The sequence below is a fragment of the Trachypithecus francoisi genome, unplaced genomic scaffold (assembly GCF_009764315.1).
Source record: "Trachypithecus francoisi isolate TF-2019V2 unplaced genomic scaffold, Tfra_2.0 Lachesis_group15, whole genome shotgun sequence".
NCBI lineage: Eukaryota > Metazoa > Chordata > Mammalia > Primates > Cercopithecidae > Trachypithecus > Trachypithecus francoisi.
Genome location: NW_022681460.1, coordinates 64,429,455 through 64,451,656, shown reverse-complemented (window position 1 = coordinate 64,451,656; position 22,202 = coordinate 64,429,455). Strand labels below are relative to the sequence as shown.

The following is a 22,202-nucleotide window of genomic DNA, read 5'->3' as shown; positions in this document are numbered from 1 at the left end:
TCACTTGAACTTGGGAGGTAGAGGTCAGCAGTGAGCCAAGATCATGCCACCGCACTTCAGCATGGGCGACAGAGCAAGACTCCATCTCAAAATAATAATAATAATAAATCCATATAAATCTACGCTAGCCATAACCATTTTCTGAGAAGCCCCTGACAGCGCAGTCCCACTGATACATGTAGTTATCTTTACAGATCATCCAGGCTTCTGTTACAGTCCTGAGGGAGAGACGAAAGCACTGTATGGCTCTAAAGAAGGTTCTGCTCCATATCGGCTGAGAAGAAAATCTGGTAAATAGGATTTTGTCATAAAAATTTAATACTAATGGGGGACTGGAAATGAAAGTCCCTTTGAGTCTGATGAAAGGGCATGTTCTATCTGGTTTCTCAGCTCACTGCTGGTCTGAATACATTTGCGGCTGCCTTAAGATGGAACTCACAAACTTTTGATCTAAAACTCTTTTTCTCTGTAAACACAGCACTTTGGGAGGCCGAGACAGGTGGATCACCTGAGGTCAGGAGTTCAAAACCAGCCTGGCCAACATGGAGAAACCACATCTCCAGTAAAAATATAAAAATTAGCCAGGCCTGGTGGCGGGCACCTGTAATCCTAGCTACTCAGGAGGCTGAGGCGGGAGAATCACTTGAACCCGGGAGACAGAGGTTGCAGTGAGCCAAGATCGTGCCACTGCACTCCAGCATGAGTGACAGAGTGAGACTCTGTCTCAAAAAAAAAAAAAAAAAAAAGCCTCTTTTCTACTTAATATTTCCCGTGACTATCAAGCATGCCAGTCAACTAATTTTGCTTTGTACATCTTACCACTGGCATGCAGATACTTAAACCATATTTGCTATTGCTGATGAAAAATCACATCCTATGAGTTACACGCACAAAAGATTATCCAAGCTAAAATTTTAATTCATATTTGCTGCACCAGACTCCATGAAGTATTGCCTTAGTTCAGACAGGTTTGGGGTTTTATTTGAAGCAGTCTTTATTCATTACCCCCTTTATGCTTTGCTAAAGAATAGGAATGCAAGGATCAGTAATCCACGTGACTCCTGCTTGCAAGGAGCTCATGGTGCCAGAGACAAAAAATGCAAATAAGGCTGGGCGCAGTGGCTCACACCTGTAATCACAGCATTTCAGGAGGCTGAGGCGGGAGGATCACCTGAGGTCAGGAGTTTGAGACCTGCCTGACCAATATGGTGAAACTCCGTCTCTACTAAAATTACAAAAATTAGCAGGGTGTGTTGGCAGGCACCTGTAATCCCAGCTACTCGGGAGGCTGAAGCAGGAGAATCACTTCAACCCAGGAGGCAGAAGTTGCAGTGAGCCGAGATCACGCCACTGCCTAGGTGATAGAGGGAGACTCAGTCTCAAAAAATAAAAATAATAAATAAATAAATACTAGTCCGTGTGATGGAGAAGTGCCAGAGGTTGGTTGGATGGAAGGAAGAGCAGAGAGACAAAAACAGGAAAAATAAGAGAGAGGTTAACCCTGTAGGGAGGAGAGAGAAGGCTTCACAGAGCAGAGAACCAGTACCCAAGACAGAATCTGGCAGCAGGGGAGGCAGATGGAACAGGAACATCATATGCAGAGGCCCTGAGGCTTGAGCCAGCGTACTTTAGGACAGACATCTGTTGCCAGTCGTTCAGCCTGGGGAGAAAGTGGGATGGTGCTGGGGGCTGGAGGAAGAGGTGGGTGAGGTGAAATGGAAAGAGATGTGGCTAGAGATACGCAGATGGGGGCCTGATTCTGGAGGCCCAGTATGTCATGCATAGGGTTCGAACTTGATCCTGCAAGCTGTGGAAGGATTTTAAGCAGTGAACTCAGAGAACGATTTCCTTGTCAAGAAATAACTCTGGCTGTGTGCGGAGAATGAAGTGAGCAGGGAGACCAGATAGGGGGCTGTGGTGCTCATCTTGTTGAGAGATGAAGGCTTGTATTAAGAGAGGGGTGACTCAGGGAAAGGATTACAGGGAACCCCCAAGACTGTGATGGAAGAAAACAGGAGAAATGTAGAGTAACAGCCTGGTCGCTAACCCTGGAGGGTGATGTCAGCGATAACCAAGAGAGGATATGCAGATGAAGGAGCAGATCTAGGGGAGACAGGGGAGCTGGGATGGAGATGTTGAGTTTGCTGAAGCTAACACTTGGGACAGGGTCTGGCATAAGAATATACAGTTGATGCCGGGCGCAGTGGCTCACGCCTGTAATCCTAAGACTTTGGGAGGCCGAGGCAGGCAGATCACTTGAGGTCAGGAATTCAAGACAAGCCTGGCCAACATGGTGAAACCCTGTCTCTACTAAAAATACAAAAAACAGCTGGGCATGGTGGCGCGTGCCTATAATCCCAGCTACTTGGGAGGCTGAGGCTGGAGAATTACTTGAACCCAGGAAGCAGAGGTTGTGGGGAGCTGAGATCGCACCATTGCATTCCAGCCTGGGAGAGAAGAGTGCATCTCAGTCTCAAAAAAAAAAAAAAAAAAAAAAAAAGAATGTGCAATTGAACATCATCAGCTTGTAGGTGTTAGTGAAAGCTGAGGAAGCTGCTCTGCTACTGACAGGATTGACAAAGTCAGATTTTGCTTTTCTATTGGGTGACTCCTGATAACACAGCATAACATTTATTCTACCATTTTAGCAGAGTGAATGTCTTGCTCCTATGTATCTCTGAGCAAAGGGGATTTTGTTAAATTTGATATAAAAGTTATAGAGCTCTGTTAATCTGTCAGTAGAATCATAATCCTTTTATGAAGAATAAAGAAAAAGGTTTGATTTGGTTTTGCAAATGATGCTGGCTTTATTTTGTCTCCCAGAACCTTCCTCACGATCACATAAAGTTTTGAAGACTAGTGGTAAGTCATAAAATATATTTTCTTGTTTCATTCTTGTTGATATTCACTAAATCAAATCACACAAAAATAAATACCAGATAAATGACAGATTGACAGATTTGATTTGATTACAAAAGATTAACTTCTATAAATAAAAGTGTCCCATTATAAAATATATAGTCAAAGCCAGGCACAGTAGCTCACGCCTGTAATCCCAGCACTTTGGGAGGCCAAGGTAGGCAGCTCTCTTGAGGCCAGGACTTCGAGACTAGCCTGGCCAACATGGTGAAACCCCGTCTCTACTAAACATATAAAAATTAGCCAGGCCTACTGGCTCGTGCCTGTAATCACAGCTACTTGGGAGGCTGAGGCAGGAGAATCGCTTGAACCTGGGAAGCAGAGGTTTCAGTGAGCCGAGATCACGCCATTGCACTCCAGCCTGGGCAACACAGTGAGATTGCGTCACAAAAAATAATAATAATAATAAAATTTTAAAAAAATGTACAGTCAAATGACATAAAATACTTGTAATATATTTGACAGGCATAAAAAGATTAATATTCCTATTATATAAAGAAACTCCATACATCAAAAAGAAAAGACAGAGGACTCTTTTATTTATTTATTTTTTATTTTTTGAGACGGAGTTTTGCTCTTGTTGCCCAGGCTGGAGTGCAATAGCGCGAGCGCAGCTCACCTCAACCTCCACCTCCCGGGTTCAAGCGATTCTCCTGCCTCAGCCTCCTGAGTAGCTGGGATTACAGGCATGTACCACCACGCCTGGCTAATTTTGTATTTTTAGTAGAGATGGGGTTTTTCCATGTTGGTCAGGCTGGTCTCGAACTCCCGACCTCAGGTGATCCACCCGCCTTGGCCTCCCAAACTTCTGGGATTACAGGCGTGAGTCACCGCACCCAGCCCAAAGGACTCAAAAAAAAAAAAGAATTGGGCAGTTTCACAAAAACACACAAACTGGCAGTAAAATTTTTTAATGGCCGTCCACATTCATAATCAGAAAATCCATACATTTAAATGGAATAAATAGAAGGGAAAAAACTATGAGCTTGGCCAAAACATATAGAAAAATAGTCACTCCAAAAGTATTGGTGGGAGTATAAGTTTTTGCCATACTTCAGGGGCAAAATTTGGTAATAGTTGTTTGAATTTAAAATGTACATTTGCCCTTACCCCAACAGTTTCACCTGCACAGATGTACTTACCCGCATGTAGATGGATTTATCTACAAGTTTGTTGTTTGCAGTATTTGTAATAGGACACTATAAAAATGCCCATGCAGTCGGAAATATACTTAAGGAAATTGTAGTACATCCATACACACAATGGAATATTCTACAGCTGTCAAAAATAAAGCAGATCTCTACTTATTTACAAGAGTGTCCACATATATTTAGCAGAATATACAAAGTTGCATATTGAATCCTAATTTTAAAAGTGAAACAGGCTGGGTGTGGTAGCTCACGCCTGTGATCCCAACACTTTGGGAGGCCGACGAGGGTGGATCACCTGAGATCAGGAGTTGGAGACCAACCTGGCCAACATGGCGAGATCCCGTCTCTACTAAAAATACAAAAATTAGCCAGGTGTGGTGGCTTATACCTGTAATCCCAGCTACTGGGGAGGCTGAGACACAAGAATCACTTGAACCCAGGAGGCAGAGGCTGCGGTGAGCCGAGATTGTGCCACTGCACTCCAGCCTGGACGACTGAGCGAGACTTCATCTCAAAAAAATAGATAAATAAATAAAAGCAAAACCGTTATTGTGGTGGGGTGGGGGTAGTACAAGAGCTGGAAAGATAAACATTCAGCTGTTAACTGTTGTTTCCTCGGGGGATGGGATCTGTGGAGAGGGAAGGGCCTCAAATGCTTCTGTGATCATCTTTAAAGAGGAGACACCCATAATTGGCTAGCTCTAAGGGTGTCTTCTGTAAGGATGTGGCTATGTAAATCTCTCCCCACAACTCCACTGGCAACACTCCTTTGTTGCAAGAAGGCTGCATCTTTCCGTTAAAACCAATAAAATATTGCAAAATCAACAGAAGCAGTATCATCTTTACATAATTGTCATGGAATGGGGCATGTGCATTTTTTTTTTTTTCCAGGAAACAACACATTTTTGTTCGGAAGCTTTTGAAACATCTTGAGCATGAATTAGTTAATGGCCGTCAGGGATTAATGAAGACAGCTAGCGCTCAGATGCATGTAAAGTTGTTTGATGTAGCGTGGGGGTATGCAGCTGGGAGAGCTGACAGGGATTTTCTGAAAATTAGATGTAGAGGGCCCAGAAGTCTCTCGGGTTTCAATGACTAGTAATAAGTTTCTAAGTTCTATAAAATATTAGTGCTTACTTATATAGGAAGTACATTTTCATTCTCCAACTTGAAAAACAAAACCTTCTATTTTTCAGAAACAGCACAAGACATCCAAAAGGTAAGCTCTATCCCATTTCTTACTGGGAAATGTTCGCTTCAGACACCCTTCATAATGTCGCTTCCCCATCTCTCTCAGCCCCAGCCCGTATTGCAAGTGTCAACAGTTATTTTACATTTTGGAAATTTGGTATTTTACATTTTGAATTATTTACATTTGATTTAAGCAAAGACTCATCCTTATCCACTTCTTCCCTTCCCCAGCCCACATCTGAGAACCATGGTGATTATTTATTCATCCTCTGCCCCGCATCACACCTCAGAGGCTGTAACCTTATCTTAGGGTGTAATACCTGCCCGGTACTCACGTGAGCCACCTCACATTGTCCTTTGCCTCCACCAGTGTAAGACCAAGGCCCCTGCTTCCTGGATATAACTCCCTCCTCCAAGCACGAGCCTTCATTCACAAGGGCGAGGGGCTCCCTTCTAAGAATATGGTTCTGCTGCTGACATAAAAGATGATGACATATGATCGAATGAGACTTTGTTATATCAAGTTTTGATTTTTCTTCCCCTGACAAAAGCTTAGGAGAGGGAGAATAAGAATTGTATACTGTATTGGAAGGTATTATATCCAGCTGTATTACCTATGAAGAATAGATATTTTCTCCTGACCTGAGTGGTTTGTCCAGTGTGGCTACTGAGCAGTGGGCTTAATTAACAATTCTTAGAGAACTAATCATGGCTCCTTGTTTAATGTTCTGTATCTAGAAGAATATGGCTATGAAAACCTATCCCTACAATCTCATTTCCACCACGGCTTAGCACAGAAACAAAGTGACCCTGTTGATAACCACTGTATCTTTCCATTAAAACCAAGAAAATGTCTAAAAATCAACATAGTCTTTTTTTTTTTTTTTCTTTTGAGAATGGGTCTCATTCTGTTGCCCAGGCTGGAGTGCAGTGGTGCAATCTCGGCTCACTGCAACCTCTGACTCCCGGGTTCAAGTAATTCTCCTGCCTCCGCCCCCTGAGTAGCCTAGTAGCTGGGACTACAGGAACCCACCACTATGCCCAGCTAATTTTTGTATTTTTAGTAGAGCCGGGGGTTTCACCAAGGTGGCAATGCCAGTCTGGAACTCCTGACCACAGGTGATCCACCCGTCTCGGCCTCCCAAAGTGCTGGGATTACAGGCGTGAGCCACCATGCCCGGCCGAACATAGTCTTACCTTTAAGTGATTGTCATGGCTGAGGCGTGTGCATTTTTTTTCAGGTAATACATGTTTTTGTTTGGAAACATGTGAAACTTGTTAATATTAATTGGTTCATTGTCCTGAAATATGGCATAAGATTTTGATTTCATAAGTGGGGTCACTGCAGAAGGCTCCCTGCTCTTCAAAGCAGCCATAGTAGCATTGTGGAGCCATGCCCCTCTCAGTGCTAAAAGAAGGAATCTCCCCGTCAAAGAGTTCTAGAGATTCAATCTCAGGAGCTGCTTGGAAACTTTCTACAGCAATGCTCAAGCCAGGTCCATATGGGCATAACCAAACCTGATACAATCAGAAGGCAAGAAAGAAAACAGCCATGCTTTCTTTTTGTGATAAAATTCCATCTCCTAATAGTAATGTGCTGAAGGTACATTAAATTCAAGGAGATCAGATTTACTGCTAATTAAAGAGTTTATAACAACTAGGCGTGTTAAACAGGTGGCTCATACCTGTAATCCTAGCACTTTGGGAGGCCAAGATTGGCAGATCACTTTGAGCTCAGGAATTCAAGATCAGCCTGGGCGACATGGCAAAACCCCCCTCTCTACAAAAGAAATACAAAAATGAGCTAGGTGTGGTGGCTTGTGCCTGTGGTCCCAGCTACTTGGGAAGCCAAGGCTGGAGAATTATTTGAGCCGGGAAGCAGAAGTTGCATACATGTGTGTATGAGGCGGTTAAGCTCATGTGTAAGCTGTGGATTAAGACACGGATTCAAATCCATTTCTGCCATTTATAAACTGTGTGACTGCAGGCAAATTGCTTAACCTTACCAGGACTTGGTTTCCTAATTTACAGAACTGTTATAAAGATTAAATGCAACATGTTCTTAAAAGTGCTTATTAATGGAATATTTGGCACAAAACAAGTGTTCTATAAATTATAGCTAATATAGGCCAGGCGCGGTGGCTCACGCCTGTAATCCCAGAACTTTGGGAGGCCAAGGCAGGCGGATTGCCTAAGCTCGGGAGTTCACAATCAGCCTGCCTAACACGGTGAAACCCCGTCTCTACTAAAATACAAAAAATTAGCCAGGCATGACAGCATGCGCCTGTAGTCCCAGGTACTCCGGAGGCTGAGGCAGGAGAATTGCTTGAACCCGGGAGGCAGGGGTTGCAGTGAGCTGAGATCGTGCCACTGCACTCTAGCCTGGGTGACAGGGTGAGACTCCTAAAAACATGATAGCTAATATCATTGTTAAATAGCTCAAATGCTGAGAATGTGAAAGGACAGGAAAAAAGTTCATTCAGGCTGTGGTAAAATTGAGGTATCAAAATTATTAAGCTGGTGCAAAAGTAATTGCAGTTTTTACCATGACTTTCAATATTGTGACCAACCATATGCTGATTCTTTCCTTTAAAAAAAATTTTTTTTATTTATTTATTTTGAGACAGGGTCTTACTCTGTCACCCAGGCTGGAATACAGTGGCACAATCTCAGCTCACTGCAGCCTCCACCTCCCAGGCTCAGGAATCCTCCCACCTCAGCCTCTCAAGTAACTGGACTACAGGCATGCGCCACCATGCCCTGCTAACTCTCATTTTTTGTAGAGACAAGGTCTGACTATGTTGCCCAGGCTGGTCTCAAGCTCCTTAACTCAAGTGATCCTACCACCTTCACCTCCCAAAGTGCTGGGGTTACAGGTGTATGTCACTGTGTCCATCCTGCCTGTCTGTCTGTCTGTCTCTCTCTCTCTCTCCCCCCTGCCCCCTCTTTCTCTCTCTCTCTCCTTTCTCTCTCTTTCTCTCTTTCCCTCTCACTCTCTCTCTCTCTCTCTCCTTTCTCTCTCTTTCTCTCTTTCCCTCTTTCTCTCTTTCTTTCTTTTCAAATTTTTTTTTGTAGAGACGGGGTATCTCACCATGTTGCCCAGGCTGGTCTCTAGCTCCTGGGCTCAAGTGATCTGCCTGCCTTGGCCTCCCAAAGTGCTGGGATTATAGGCATAAGCTACCGTGCTTGGATGATTACTTCTTAATTTAAGAGCATCTTCAGTTTTCTTAATGATTAATTTGATGTAAATTTACAGCTTCCAAAAAACTACTCTTTTTTTTTTTTTTGAGACGGAGTTTTGCTCTTGTTGCCCAGGCTGGAGTGCAATGGTGCCATCTCAGCTCACTGCAACCTCCGCCTCCCAGGTTCAAGCAATTCTCCTGTCTCAGCCTCCCAAGTAGCTGGGATTACAGTCATGCACCAGCACGCCCAGCTAATTTTGTATTTATAGTACAGATGGGTTTCTCCATGTTGGTCAGGCTGGTCTTAAACTCCCGACCTCAGGTGATCCACCCTCCTCAGCCTCCCAAAGTGCTGGGATTACAGGCGGGAGCCACTGTGCTCGGCCAAAACTGCTATTTTCATTTCAAGTGTAATTACCCTAAAAAGATAACTTCAATATTAACAATTCAGGTCTCCTAATTTTCTAAAACCTATGAGAATTTTCTGGGATGGACGATCTTAGGAAGGATCACTTTTGGCTGAGAAACACGAAATAATTTTGTTACACTTTAAAAGTGTTTTGTCATAATTTGTTAATATTAACCTTGTTTTACTTTATAAAAAGTAGTTACTGAGTGCCTGTATTTTTATAACATTACACCAGTGCAGTCTGTGTACGGTGAAGAGGAAGATACATTAAATAATGTGAAAAACATATATATGAACAAATATTAGGTATAAATCTTGTGTGTGTATGTATGTGTGAAAAGAAATAAATGACTAATTGAATTGCTTAAGTTTTAATAGAAAAATAACATTTAGGATGAAATTTTATTATTGTCTCTCTACTCTCTTCCCTCCCTAATAGATATTCCAATTAACATATATCCCATTTTCATTGGCATGTGATGAAAAGTTCTTGCTTATTTGACATTTCTAGTAGGTTACTATAGTGTTTTATTAGAATATATGTCCCTGGTACTAATTAGGTCTTAACCCTTTCAAGCCTTTGAAGTTAATCCTTCTATCTGCAGAATAGGATCAGAGGGTATCTGCTCCTGTCTGCACCACCGAGCTCCATCCAGAAAGATTCCAAGTTATAAAAGACCTCATTGTTTTCTTTGATTAGAAATCACTAATTTGGCCGGGTGCAGTGGCTCATGCCTATAATCCTAGCACTTTGAGAGGCGAAGGTGGGCAGATCTCTTGAGGCCAGGACTTTGTCTAAGACCAGCCTGGCCAACACAGCAAAACCCTGTCTCTACTAAAAATACAAAAATTAGCCAACCATGGTGGTGGGCATCTATAATCTCAGCTACTCCAGAGGCTGAAGCATGAGAATTGCTTGAACACTAAGAGGCAGAGGTTGCAGTGAGCCAAGATCACACCAAGTGACCCAGGCTGCACTCCAGCCTAGGCGACAGAGTGAGATTCTGTCTCAAAGAAAAAAATAAAAATTAAAAAATTATTAATATCATTCCTATTTTACTTCCTTATAGGCAACTAAATGTTAATTAAATGTATTTTGAAATAAGTAAAAATATCGTTAACTCAACAGAGGATTAATTTACATTCCTACAATAAAAACTCTTTGCCTAGAATCTATAAACCAAGGTAGTGTTGGCCATGTTCCTGGTGGGTCTGCAGATTTAAGAGAAATCCTTGGAGTGTGCGGTCAGGTCAGCAGTTGGGGCTTTTGGTATACCAGAAACCACGCTAAAACCCCTAGGAGACAAGCACTGGCTCTACAGCATCTTAGAAAGTCTCAAATAGAAACCAGATAGCATGGCCCTTCACTTCTATATATATTAATTTATGCAACGAATATTTGCCAAGTGTACACCAGACTTATTTGAAGAATCTAAGAGTTTTCTGTATTTAGCTTATATCGTGCTTTGGGGCAAGGGGTTTGGGGTTAGACCTGGGTTCTAGCACCAGCCTTACTACTGACTAGAGCAAGTTACTGAAGCTTCAGGAACCTAGATTTCCTTACTGTGAGATTGGTACACTCATATCTAATTCATAAAACGATTGCGAATATTAAGTTTGGAGAATGTCTGCACATTGCCCAGCCTAGTTCCTAAGTATATATTAGTTCCTGTCCTTCCCTTTTTGAAAATATCTGAAGTGCTTTTCAAGTCAGTTAAACACTCAGCCAGGTGCAGTGGCTCACACCTGTAGTCCCAGCTACTTCGGAGGCTGAGGTGGGAGGATTGCTTGAGTCCAGGAGTTTGAGATCAGCCTGGGTAACACAGCAAGACCCCATCTTAGAAAAAAAAATAAAAGAATGTTAAAGCCTAGTGGGGGAGGCAGTGTGTAAACACAGGAGAAATTCCTGAGTTATGTGTCTTCTCCATGGTGCTGTGATTTAGTTGATATGTTTCCATCCTCCTCAGGTTTCTAGAGAGGAAGGATCTCCCCAGCTGACTTCAGCAAGGCCATCTCCTGCCCAGAGAAATAGTCAGCCTAGCAGTTCTGCCATGATCAGCGTGCTTCGAACAGGTGGAGCCCTCAGAAACATCTGGACTGATCACCAGATCAGGCAAGCCTTGTTTCCCAGCCGGCGGTCCCCGCAGGAGAACGAGGATGACGAAGATGATTATCAGATGTTCGTGCCGTCCTTTTCCTCCTCAGATCTGAACTCTACCCGACTATGTGAAGACAGCACTTCTAGTCGCCCTTGCAGCTGGCACATGGGACAGATGGAGTCCACAGAGACCTCCAGCTCTGGTCACAGGATTGTCAGGCGGGCCAGCAGTGCTGGGGAGAGCAACACGTGCCCTCCTGAAATAGGAACTAGTGACAGAACTAGGGAACTGCAGAACGGCCCCAAAACAGGAGGGCAGGAGGAAATGGCTCCCTTTGGGTCATCCATCGAGTTGACTATTGATGACATCGACCATGTCTATGATAACATCAGTTATGAGGACTTAAAACTAATGGTTGCTAAGCGGGAAGAAGCTGAATCCACTCCCTCTAAATCAGCCAGGGACTCCGTTCGCCCCAAGAGCACCCCAGAGTTAGCCTTCACAAAGAGGCAAGCTGGCCACAGTCAGGGCTCTCTTTATGCACAAAAAGATGGCGCTCTCTCAGGTGGAGAGGCATCCAGCCAAAGCACGCATGAACTCCAAGCGGTTGAGGAGAACATCTATGACACCATAGGGCTCCCAGATCCTCCGTCACTGGGTTTTAAGTGCAGCAGCCTAAAGCGTGCAAAGCGGAGCACCTTTTTGGGACTGGAGGCTGACTTCGTGTGCTGTGACAGCCTGAGGCCGTTTGTTTCCCAAGACAGCCTCCAGTTCAGTGAGGACGAAGCCCCTTACCATCAGGCCATCCCTGATCATGATTATCTGAGTTTGCTTTACGACTCTCGCAGCTGTAACTTGTCTATGCCTGATAAGCCTGTATCTGATAAACTGTCCGAAGAAGTAGATGAAATCTGGAATGACCTGGAAAATTACATCAAGAAAAACGAAGACAAGGCCAGAGACCGTCTCCTGGCAGCATTTCCTGTGAGCAAGGATGATGTGCCAGACAGGCTGTACGCAGAGAGCACCCCTGAGCTGAGCCGGGAGGCAGGGCGCTCTGTGTCCACACTATCCCTGCCCGAGAGCCAGGCTCTCCTCACGCCTGTGAAAAACAGGGTCGGCAGAGCCAGCCATGCCAACTGCCCCTTTGAGGAAGACCTGATTTCTAAAGAAGGCTCTTTTATGAGCCTTAACCGGCTTTCTCTGGCCAGTGAATTGCCCCTCATGGACAATCCCTATGACCTGGCCAACAGTGGCCTGTCTCAAACAGACCCAGAAAACCCTGACCTGGGGATGGAGGCCACAGATAAGACAAAAAGCAGGGTGTTTATGATGGCTCGGCAGTACAGTCAGAAGATTAAGAAGGCAAATCAACTTTTAAAAGTGAGAAGTCCGGAGTTGGAGCAGCCGTCGGCCAGTCAGCATCAGAAATCCGTGCACAAAGACCTGGCTGCCATCTTGGAAGAGAAGAAGCAAGGAGGGCCCGCCATTGGTATGTGCACCCTGCCCTTCTTCCTTCTCCAAAGTAAGAGGGGAGAGCGGTTTTCAGATTTCAGATGTTCTTTAAAAGGACACACCTGTGAGAACACTGACACGCTTTGTCATCTCAAAGTAAGACCACAAACAAAGCCATCCTGGCCTTTCCCACATCACCCCCTATGAATTACACACACTGTAGCATGATTTGGCCTCAGCGGGTGGTGGTGTGCATGTAACATCGTAACTACAGAGATAATATTTTAAGGAAGAGTTTTCTCTAAGGTAATCTAAAGTATGAAAAAAGCAATCAGTTTTAACTTAACTGTGATATCTCCAATTTTTCCAGTACATCAGTAATTTCTTAGGAGGAGGAGGGGTGTGTGTAATCTTCTAAGGTTTGGAAGCATATAGAATAACATTGTTTCTTGCTTCAGGATCTCGACAAAAATGCCAACTCGTGCTAACAAAAAGAGGGTTTTTTTTTTTTTTGCATACTTTTTTTTTTTTTTTTGAGACAGGATCTCACTGTCACCCAGACTGGAGTACAATGACATAATCACAGCTCACTGCAGCCTCAGCCTCCCCAGACTCAAGCAATCCTCCCACCTCAGCCTCCTGAGGAATGGGGACCAGAGGCACTAACCACCACGCCCAGCTACTTTTTAAATTTTTTGTAGAGAAAGGGTTTCACCATGTTGCTCAGGCTGATCTCAACTCCTGGGTTCAAACAGTCCTCTTGCCTCAGCCTCCCAAAGTGCTGGGATTACAGGCGTGAGCCACCATGCCACCCATTATACTTTCCTTAGTTGCTCACGCTATAAATCAGTTGTTTTCTCACATATTTCCATTACTACTCAGTTTTTTTGTGTGTTTGTTTGTTTGTTTTGAGATAGGGTCTGCCTCTGTCACCCAGGCAGGAGTGCAGTAGCATGAACATGGCTTACTGCAGCCTCTGCCTCCTGGGCTCAGGTGATCCTCCCACCTCAGCCTCTCTAGTAGCTGGGACTACAGGCGTGCACCACCATGCCCTGCTAGTTTTTTTTGTAGTTTTTTTGTGGAGATGGGATTTTATCATATTGCCCTGGTTGCTCTCAAACTCCTGGGCTCAAGTGACCCTCCCACCTTGGCCTCCCAAAGTGCTAGGAGTACAGGCGTGAGCCACCACACCTGGCCTAGTACTCGATTTTTTAAAATAGCTGCTGTAATGCATTCAACACTATCTCATTTAGTATTTTCATATATGCTTCTGAGTTTAATGTTTTAGTTAGACTCCTTTGTGGAGCACAACTAAACCAGAATCTTCAGTGTGATATTGTAGGATGAGGACTAGGGGAATGAGATGCTCATGGTTAGGCTTTTTTGAAGGCCAAAATTTAACACTGATCTCTGGGGAAGAGCCTACGTGTGAATAAAGCCCCTGATTGTCATGGAAAGAAAAGTCCAAGAGTAGTGGCTCTTGCCTGAGGAGCTTTTACCTCCAGATGCAGAGAGATTTCTGACTACAGGCTCAGGAATATGCATTTCAAATAGTATGCCCTTTTCATCATATTTTAAGAAATCCTGCCCCAGATTTTCTAACAAAGGACCACCTTGGCATCAAATGAGAGGAGTCTATTCTGTAATTAGAAGTGAAAGCTGGGTGATGGCTTAGTGTCAGGACAAGCATTGATCATCAGCTTCATTAGCACGTTGGGGCAGGTTGATGCCACTAACTACTAAATGCTGTCTTTGGGATTGACTTATTGACATCCATGGAAACTAAAGTATAGGAAAGGGATATCCAAATCTTAAATGAATCCACAAGTTACGTAACAAGAATCTGTAGGGAACTTTTTTTTTTTTTTAATTTTGAGAGTATTTAAGAATTGTCTAAAGTTTAAATCTTCAGTTCAATTTCTTAACAGATAGGGAAATGAAGTCCTGGAATTGATGCCTGAAGGATTTCGCAGACTCTGAGTTCTTTTTAATCAATGAAGGTTTTGTATGCATGTGAGACCAGAATGCATGTATTTTTCTCCTTGCCGTGATGCGCTATGAGTAATTCAAGTCCCTATTCTGATGCTAGCGTTTGCTAAGCTGGTTTGCTGTTACAAGGAAAAGTTCCAGCTGCAGGAGGACAATTTTGGTGGGGTAGGGGAATATATATGGCCTTAGAAACAGTTGTATACTGGCAATTGCAAGCACTGACTAAGTCTGGGTTGGGGCTCCTCAGAATAAGAGAAAATATAATGCTAGAGTTTTTTATGATGATGGCTTATGCCCACAGACTGTCACTGAGAAAGTAGTAATTCTCTGGGGCAGGTTGTTTTGAATATGGACCATCTGTTAAAATACAAAGCTCCAATCTTGATAGAAGCATGTCCTTTGATACCAAATCATTAGGGCCTATACCTACCCTAAATAGTCTTCTTTTTTACCCACCTTTTAAGTATTAAATGATTTCACATTGGGGTTTTCTTTTCACTTCTGGTTGGCTCTCCTTTTTGTTTTGCCTGCTGGTGTGTCTTGGGATGCCTCAGGATCTTTTCTCAGCTTTGCATCTGGGTCCTTTCTTGACATGGTGGGCTCCTGTCGACATTCTCCCCAGCAAAGAGGAGGAAATCTCTCCAGAGTCATCTTCTGAGAGTGCTGTCTTCCCCGCCATCTGGCAGGGGCACGTCCCTAGGACCTGATGAGTTATATCCACACCTCTTCCAGCTGGGTGATCGAGACCACTTCCTGTGCCCACTAGGCTTTCCATCAGTTGACATGATGACTCCTTTTCTCTTTCTTGTTTATCTGGGCACAGGACGTCGTAATCGAATGGACCGATTCTCCAGACTTCTCCGTGTGGGCCTTGCCGCTTTGCCAGGAGCTTGCTCTCGGTGCTGTGCGGAAGGAGGAGCACCTTATTCACCTGCTGAAACTCTCGAGCATCTTTATTGAACTCTCTAGCCGGGGTCTCCAGGCCCCGGGTCAGATTTCTGCCTATAAATCACCCAACCAGGTCCAGTTGCTCCCACATCTTAGAGCCTGTCATAGCATGCTGGTCATCTTGTTCCACCAGACCTCCCTCCTGATGGTCTTTGACAGCAAGGAGGCCTTTGGGTTTCTGGGGTTTTTGGTGATGTTTCACATGGGAGAAAACTCCGTACAGGCTCAAGAAATTTTCCTCCTTGTGTAGAGTAGGGAAGGCACAATTTTATGCTTTTGTCTGCATCTCGAGCAACATCAGAAACATTAATTTTAATCCTCTGTCTGGAGGATTAAAATGTTATTTGATATTTCCCTTGGCAAAGATTATTCTAAATTTTTGTCTGAGATCATAAGAACTCCAACTTTCAAATCTCAAAAAAGGCAGTAAACCGGAGACATTCTTGCAATTGTCATATAATCATAACGTATATGTTCTGTACAAGCTGTTAATACTAGAACTAAGGATATGGGGGAGCCTCAACTCAGCTAATACGAAGCTTTTTAGGCCAGAGGTGTCATCTCAGACTCACTGTTCCCTATACATCTGGCTAATAGAATCTGTTTAATTACAGCTGGAGCTCTGGAAGCTTGTTTCTTGTTCACATAGATGTCACACAAGCTGTAGACTCTCTTAGAAGGTCAAGTTGAAACAAACAAAAAACACCCTTAGATCAGCAGGTGCAGTGACTCACACCTGTATTGCCTACTAGTGAGATACCTTTTATTCAAAATTGATAAATGGTCAACTCTATCATCCAAAGATAAACTGTTCCCATTACGAGTTATCCATGGGAAGCATTTTAGCTGTCTTCTTGCTTCCCCTTTTTCTGCTATGACCTGGAAAGTGCATCCATTTTTAAAACTAGGCTTAAAATAAAAGGAGGAGGCTGGGCGCAGTGGCTCACACCTATAATCCCAGCACTTTGGGAGGCTGAGGTGGGCAGATCACTTGAGGTCAGGAGTTCATGACCAGCCTGGTCAACGTGGTAAAACCACGTCTCTACTAAAAATTCAAAGAATTAGCCAGGTGTGGTGCTGGGCGCCTGTAATCTCAGCTACTCTGGAGGCTGAAGCAACAGAATCGCCTGAACCCAGGAAGCAGAAGTTGCAGAGAGCTGAGATTGTGCCACTGCATTCCAGCCTGGGCAACAGAGCAAGACTCTGTCTCAAAAAAATCAGAACAATAAGTAAATCAAACAATAAGTAAAATAAGAGATAATAAGAGAAGTCAGAACAATAAGTAAAATAAAGGAGGAAGTGAAAAAAATATCTGAGTAATGAATTAGTTATTGAGACCAGTTTCTATCTAGAACTATGCTAGGTGCTATATAGGGAGTTGAACGAAATGTACAGCATTGTTCTCCCAGACCAAAAGCTCAGAGGCCAGGCGAGGTGGCTCACACATGTAATCCTAGCACTTTTGGGAGGCCAAAGCAGGAGGATCGCTTGAGCTCAGGAGTTTGTAACCAGCCTGGATAACATAGCAAGACTCTATCTCTACAAAAAATTTAAAAATTTAAAGTTTCCAGGCACAGTGGCTCATGCCTATAGTCCCAGGTACTCAGGAGGCTGAGGCAAGAGGATTATTTGAGCCCAGGAGTTTGAGGTTGCAGTGAGTTATGATAATACCACTCTACTCCAGCCTGGCTCACAGAATAAGACCCTGTCTCAAAAAAGAAAAGAAAAGCTCAGGGACTAATAAAGTAACTTACATAAAATAGCCAGGTGCAGTGACTCACACCTGTAATCCCAGCAATTTGGGAGGCCAAGGCCGATGGATCACTTGAGGCCAGGAGTTCCAGACCAGCTTGGCTAACATGGTGAAACCCTGCCTCTACTATAAATACAAAAATTAGCCGGGCATGGTGGTGCACGCCTATAGTCCCAGCTACTAGGGAGGCTGAGGCAGGAGAATTACTGAACCTGGGAGATGGAGGTTGCAGTGAGCCGAGATTGTGCCACTGCACCCCAGCCTGGGCAATAGAGTGAGACTTTGTCTCAAAAAAAAAAAAAAAAAAGCATAAAATGAAAATAAAGTAACCTACATAAAATAATTAGCAACACAGGAATACAAATTGTGTGTGTCTGCATGTGTGTGTGCGCACACAGGCAACAGCTAGGTACACACTATATAGGACTTCAGAGAAGAGAAATCAGAAAATGATTCAAGTAAGGAGAAGGATAGGGCTTATGGAGAATCTTGAGAGATGGGTAGGACTTGATTAAGCAAAGGTCAAGGAGCGTATCATAAGGAAGACAAAGGCCTGGGAAATACTGTGGATATTTTAGATGATATGTGATTTCAGATTATCTGGGCTAAAGTCAAGATCTGATTGTTCCTACAAGACTTGATGGTTAAATTTTGATACTGGAAGAGTTTGTTTGAATTTTTAAAGTTCTGCTACATTTTCCAAAATTGTTGTCTTCTTGGAACCTTGTAGAAGTTCAAAGCCTTCCTGATACAGCTGTGGGATCAGGCTCAGGGCTATACCATATGTGAGAATGACTTGAGCAGACCATCTACCTTTCAGGCAGACCATCTACCTTTCAGGTCTGCTAACTAATGACTATATTAAAGGCCCAGCTGCTTTTGATTAGGTTTCATAGTTAATGAAATATTATAGGGTTCAGGATGGCTACCATGGGCACACTGGTGTCTGTGGAGACTTTTACACTCTTTCTCTTAAGATGTTGCTAAACCCTAGTTAGTATTAAGAGTCTTTACTGCGCCTTTTAAGGAATCATTTCTCAAATTTTTATAACTAGAAATTTCAACACTAATAATCTCTGTTCTTCCAAGGAATTTGGAGTTGAAAACTCAAAGGATCTGAGTATAGGTGTGGAATGAGAAGTTAGACTATTTACCTTGATCACAGGGAATAGGGGTGAGGGATTGGGATTACAATTAAAGGTCAAACAATAACAGGTTGTTTTCTCTCCTCATAGAAGATAGACTCAAAAGAAATGGCAAAACTCACCTAAATGAGTATTTATTAATAGTTTAAGTTCGAGAAATAGTTTACTGATAACACATCATTAAAAATGTAAATAGCTTAAAGAAGAAGAAGAAAACAGTATTAACTGCTGGTTGTCATATACAGGATACATTTCCTTCACAGAGATTGTGTCAATGTGGTCTGAGCAAGACACAGGATGCATTAGAGGAAGCTTGTCCAACCCATGGCCCACAGGCTGCATGCAGCCCAGGACAGCTTTGAATGTGGCCCAACACAAATTTGTAAACTTTCTTAAAACATTAAGGGTTTTTTTGTTTTGTTTTGTTTTTGCAATTTTTAAAAAGCTCATCAGCTATCACTACTGTTAGTGTATTTTATGTGTGCCCCAAGACAGTTCTTCCTCCAGTGTCTCCTGGGGAAGCCAAAAGATTGGACACCCCTGCATTAGAGTTTTTTGACTCCAGGGTGGTTGTGCAGGTACCTGGATTGGGGAGGGTGGCAGATCTTGAAATTGACATCTCTGGGCTCCCATGTTAAATTATTTCTAACCAAAGAGAATCTCCTACCCATAGCATGGTTAGTGTATTAATATTTAGAAATATCTGTACTCAGAATCAGGGCAAAGGGGAGAATGGACTTGTGGCTTAATTTTATGTGGCAAAAGCTTTTGTGGAAGTAACTGTTAGGTCCTATTCTTGAACCAATAGTAGAGGGCATTAGATTATTGAGTACATGCACAGACGGTTCCTTCTTAATGTTTTGGCGGCCTAGGCTTTAGTGCTCTGCTTCTTGGGGATGTGAGTTAGTCAATACATGTGGTTTTGAAGCACTTGAGGGGAGAACTTTCCTTAGTAGACATTAGTTCCCCAGACAATGGCGGTGGAGGGCTGTCTCGAAGCAAAAAGTGCAGGAACAGCCAGGAGCCAACTCCTCTAGGAGCAGTTGTCTGAGAGCAAAGAAGAATGATCAGAAGCCAGGGGTAGCTATTGCATTGTGGATTGTGGTCATGCTGCTTTTTTTTTTTTTTTTTTTTTTTTTTTTTTGAGATGGAGTCTCGCTCTGTCACCCAGGCAGGAATGCAGTGGCACGATATCAGCTCACTGCAACCTCCGCCTCCCAGGTTCAAGCGATTCTCTTGCCTCAGCCTCCCAAGTAGCTGGGACTACAGGTGCACACCACCATGCCTGGCTAAATTTTTGTATTTTTAGTAGAGATGGGGTGTCACCATGTTGGCCAGGCTGATGTTGAACTCCTGACCTCAAGTGATCCACCTGGTGTGGCCTCCCAAAATGCTAGAATTATAGGCGTGAGCCACCACACCCAGCCCTGCGATGCTGCCTTTAAACACTGCTTGAATGATTTTTCATTGACCAGGCTGAAGTGCTGACTTTATTTTTATGATGCATGTTTTCAGCACTGACACTGTTTTATGCGTATAAAGAACACTAGAAACTTTCATTCTATATAGTGGACACTTGCAGACCTACTGTTGAAACAGAATAATGGAGCATTAGATGAAATTAAATGAACTTTTAGGTGGCATTTTTATTTATATTAAACCATGGATTTGTGTGTGTGTGTGTTGCTTAGAGTTCAATGATTACTCATCCTTCAACATCACTCAGTCTTGTCTACTGTCAAAATTTTAAAATATGTTGGTTAGAATATTATTCTCTTATTTTTAATCTTCACATATAGGAATCATCCTGTGTGTATTTACTGTTTCAATATTTGCCTTCCAGGTGCCAGGATTGCTGAGTATTCCCAGTTGTATGACCAGATTGTATTCAGAGAGTCTCCCTTGAAAATTCAGAAGGATGCCTGGGCCAGCCCTCAAGAATCCTCCCTCCTGAGGTCTGCGTCACCTTCCCAGGTCCACCATGGTAGTGAAGATTGGCTTCTGCATTCAACCTATAGTAATGGAGAGTTAGCAGATTTCTGTCTCCCACCAGAGCAAGACTTGAGGTCAAGATATCCCACGTTTGAGATCAGTACAAAAAGTACTCCCAGGCAATTGTCCGCAGCTTGCTCTGTGCCTTCTCTTCAAACCTCCGACCCTCTGCCAGGCTCTGTGCAGAGATGCAGCGTGGTAGTAAGTCAGCCCAACAAAGAGAACTGGTGTCAGGACCATCTTTACAACTCCTTAGGTCGGAAAGGGATCAGCACGAAATCTCAGCCTTATCACAGGTCCCAGTCATCTTCCTCTGTCTTGATAAACAAATCCATGGACTCCATCAACTATCCTAGTGACATGGGAAAGCAGCAGCTGCTGTCTTTACACAGAAGTTCAAGGTGTGAGAGTCACCAGGACTTACTGCCAGATATTGCTGACTCGTGTCAACAGGACACTGAAAAACTCTCAGATCTCACACTCCAAGACTCACAGAAAGTTGTGGTGGTCAATAGAAATTTACCCTTAAATGCCCAAATTGCAACACAGAACTATTTTTCCAATTTCAAAGAGAGTGATGGAGATGAGGATGACTATGTGGAAATCAAGTCAGAAGAAGATGAGTCAGAGTTGGAGCCATCTCACAATCGTAGAAGGAAATCTGACTCAAAGTTTGTGGATGCTGACTTTTCTGATAATGTCTGCAGCGGCAACACATTGCATTCCTTGAATAGTCCGCACACTCCAAAAAAGCCAGTTAACAGCAAATCTGAGCTTTCACCATATCTGACACCATATAATGATTCTGACAAACTGAACGACTATCTTTGGAGGGGGCCATCTCCCAATCAACAAAATATTGTCCAGTCTCTAAGGGAAAAATTTCAGTGTCTTAGTTCAAGCAGCTTTGCTTAAGGTTCTTCATAATAACTGCCTGAATCGACTTCTTATTTTGCTCATAAAACATTACAGATACTGATGAGGTGTTTTATGTGTACCAGATTAAAACAATTTTGTAAGAACCAGAGGTGTAAAATATACTTTCTTTTACAGCACAACTTTTTGAAATGGCTGATGATGCAGCCAGGATTGTACTGTAGCACATGTTGGCATCAACAGTATATTTTCTCATGCTGAGTGTCTTCATGTTTCATGTAAGTCAATCTTACTTGAAATTTTTTAGACTTTTAACACGATGGCCATAACCTGACAAAAGTGCCCACACCTTAAGAATGCAGTAATCCTTTCCTATTATCCAGAAGACCCAGGTAGTTTTATCCTGTGACTTAAAGGCAGCAAGGAGACTTTGTCACGTTTTAAAAGGCAACGAAAGCTGTTGAAAGAATTATGCTTATATCTCACATTTTGGTTATATTTGTGGCAAGACCTTAGGATAACGTAAACCAGAGATCTGTAATTGGTGTGTAGTCTGAGGTGCCCATTTTAGGGTTTTTGTGCTGGTATTCATTTGTTTCATTTTGATGCAGAAATTGTGTGACCATTGAAAATCAAAATGTAGCAGGACCCATTTTCTGTACGCAAAACCCCTTACCACTATTCCTGGACAAGGCCTAGAGAATGAGCTGCTCATCATGTTTATATATAATTTCTGGGGAGAAATGAATGATTTCCTTAATGACTTAGAGAAAACCAAGGTCAATAAAATGCAGACCGACTTAACTATTAGAATAGATGAGCTGGGCGTCTTGGCTCACGCCTGTAATCCCAGCACTTTGGGAGGGCGAGGGGGACAGATCACGAGATAAGAGATCAAGACCATCCTGGCCAACATGGTGAAACCCCGTCTCTACTAAAAATACAAAAAAAAAAAAATAGCCGAGCATGGTGGCACCTGCCTGTAGTCCCAGCTACTCGGGAGGCTGAGGCAGGGGAATCCCTTGAACCCGAGAGGTGGAGGTTGCAATGAGCCAAGATGATGCCATTACATTCCAGTCTGGCGACACAACGA

At 43.2% G+C, this 22,202-nt stretch overlaps 1 protein-coding gene across 8 annotated transcripts in view; it reads left to right on the top strand.

Annotated features, from left to right (window-relative positions):
- Nucleotides 1–21,919, top strand: part of PLEKHG1 (pleckstrin homology and RhoGEF domain containing G1) — a 248,937-nt gene extending 227,018 nt beyond the window's left edge. For all 8 annotated transcript variants that reach the window (XM_033235072.1, XM_033235074.1, XM_033235073.1 and 5 more), the window contains 5 exons: nt 195–290; nt 2,824–2,862; nt 5,267–5,289; nt 10,820–12,443; nt 20,085–21,919. In XM_033235072.1, the coding sequence (XP_033090963.1) occupies nt 195–290; nt 2,824–2,862; nt 5,267–5,289; nt 10,820–12,443; nt 20,085–21,148 (2,846 nt within the window). In that variant the 3' untranslated portion in view covers nt 21,149–21,919. The remainder of the gene's footprint in view (nt 1–194; nt 291–2,823; nt 2,863–5,266; nt 5,290–10,819; nt 12,444–20,084) is intronic.
- Nucleotides 21,920–22,202: the final 283 nt, after the last annotated feature.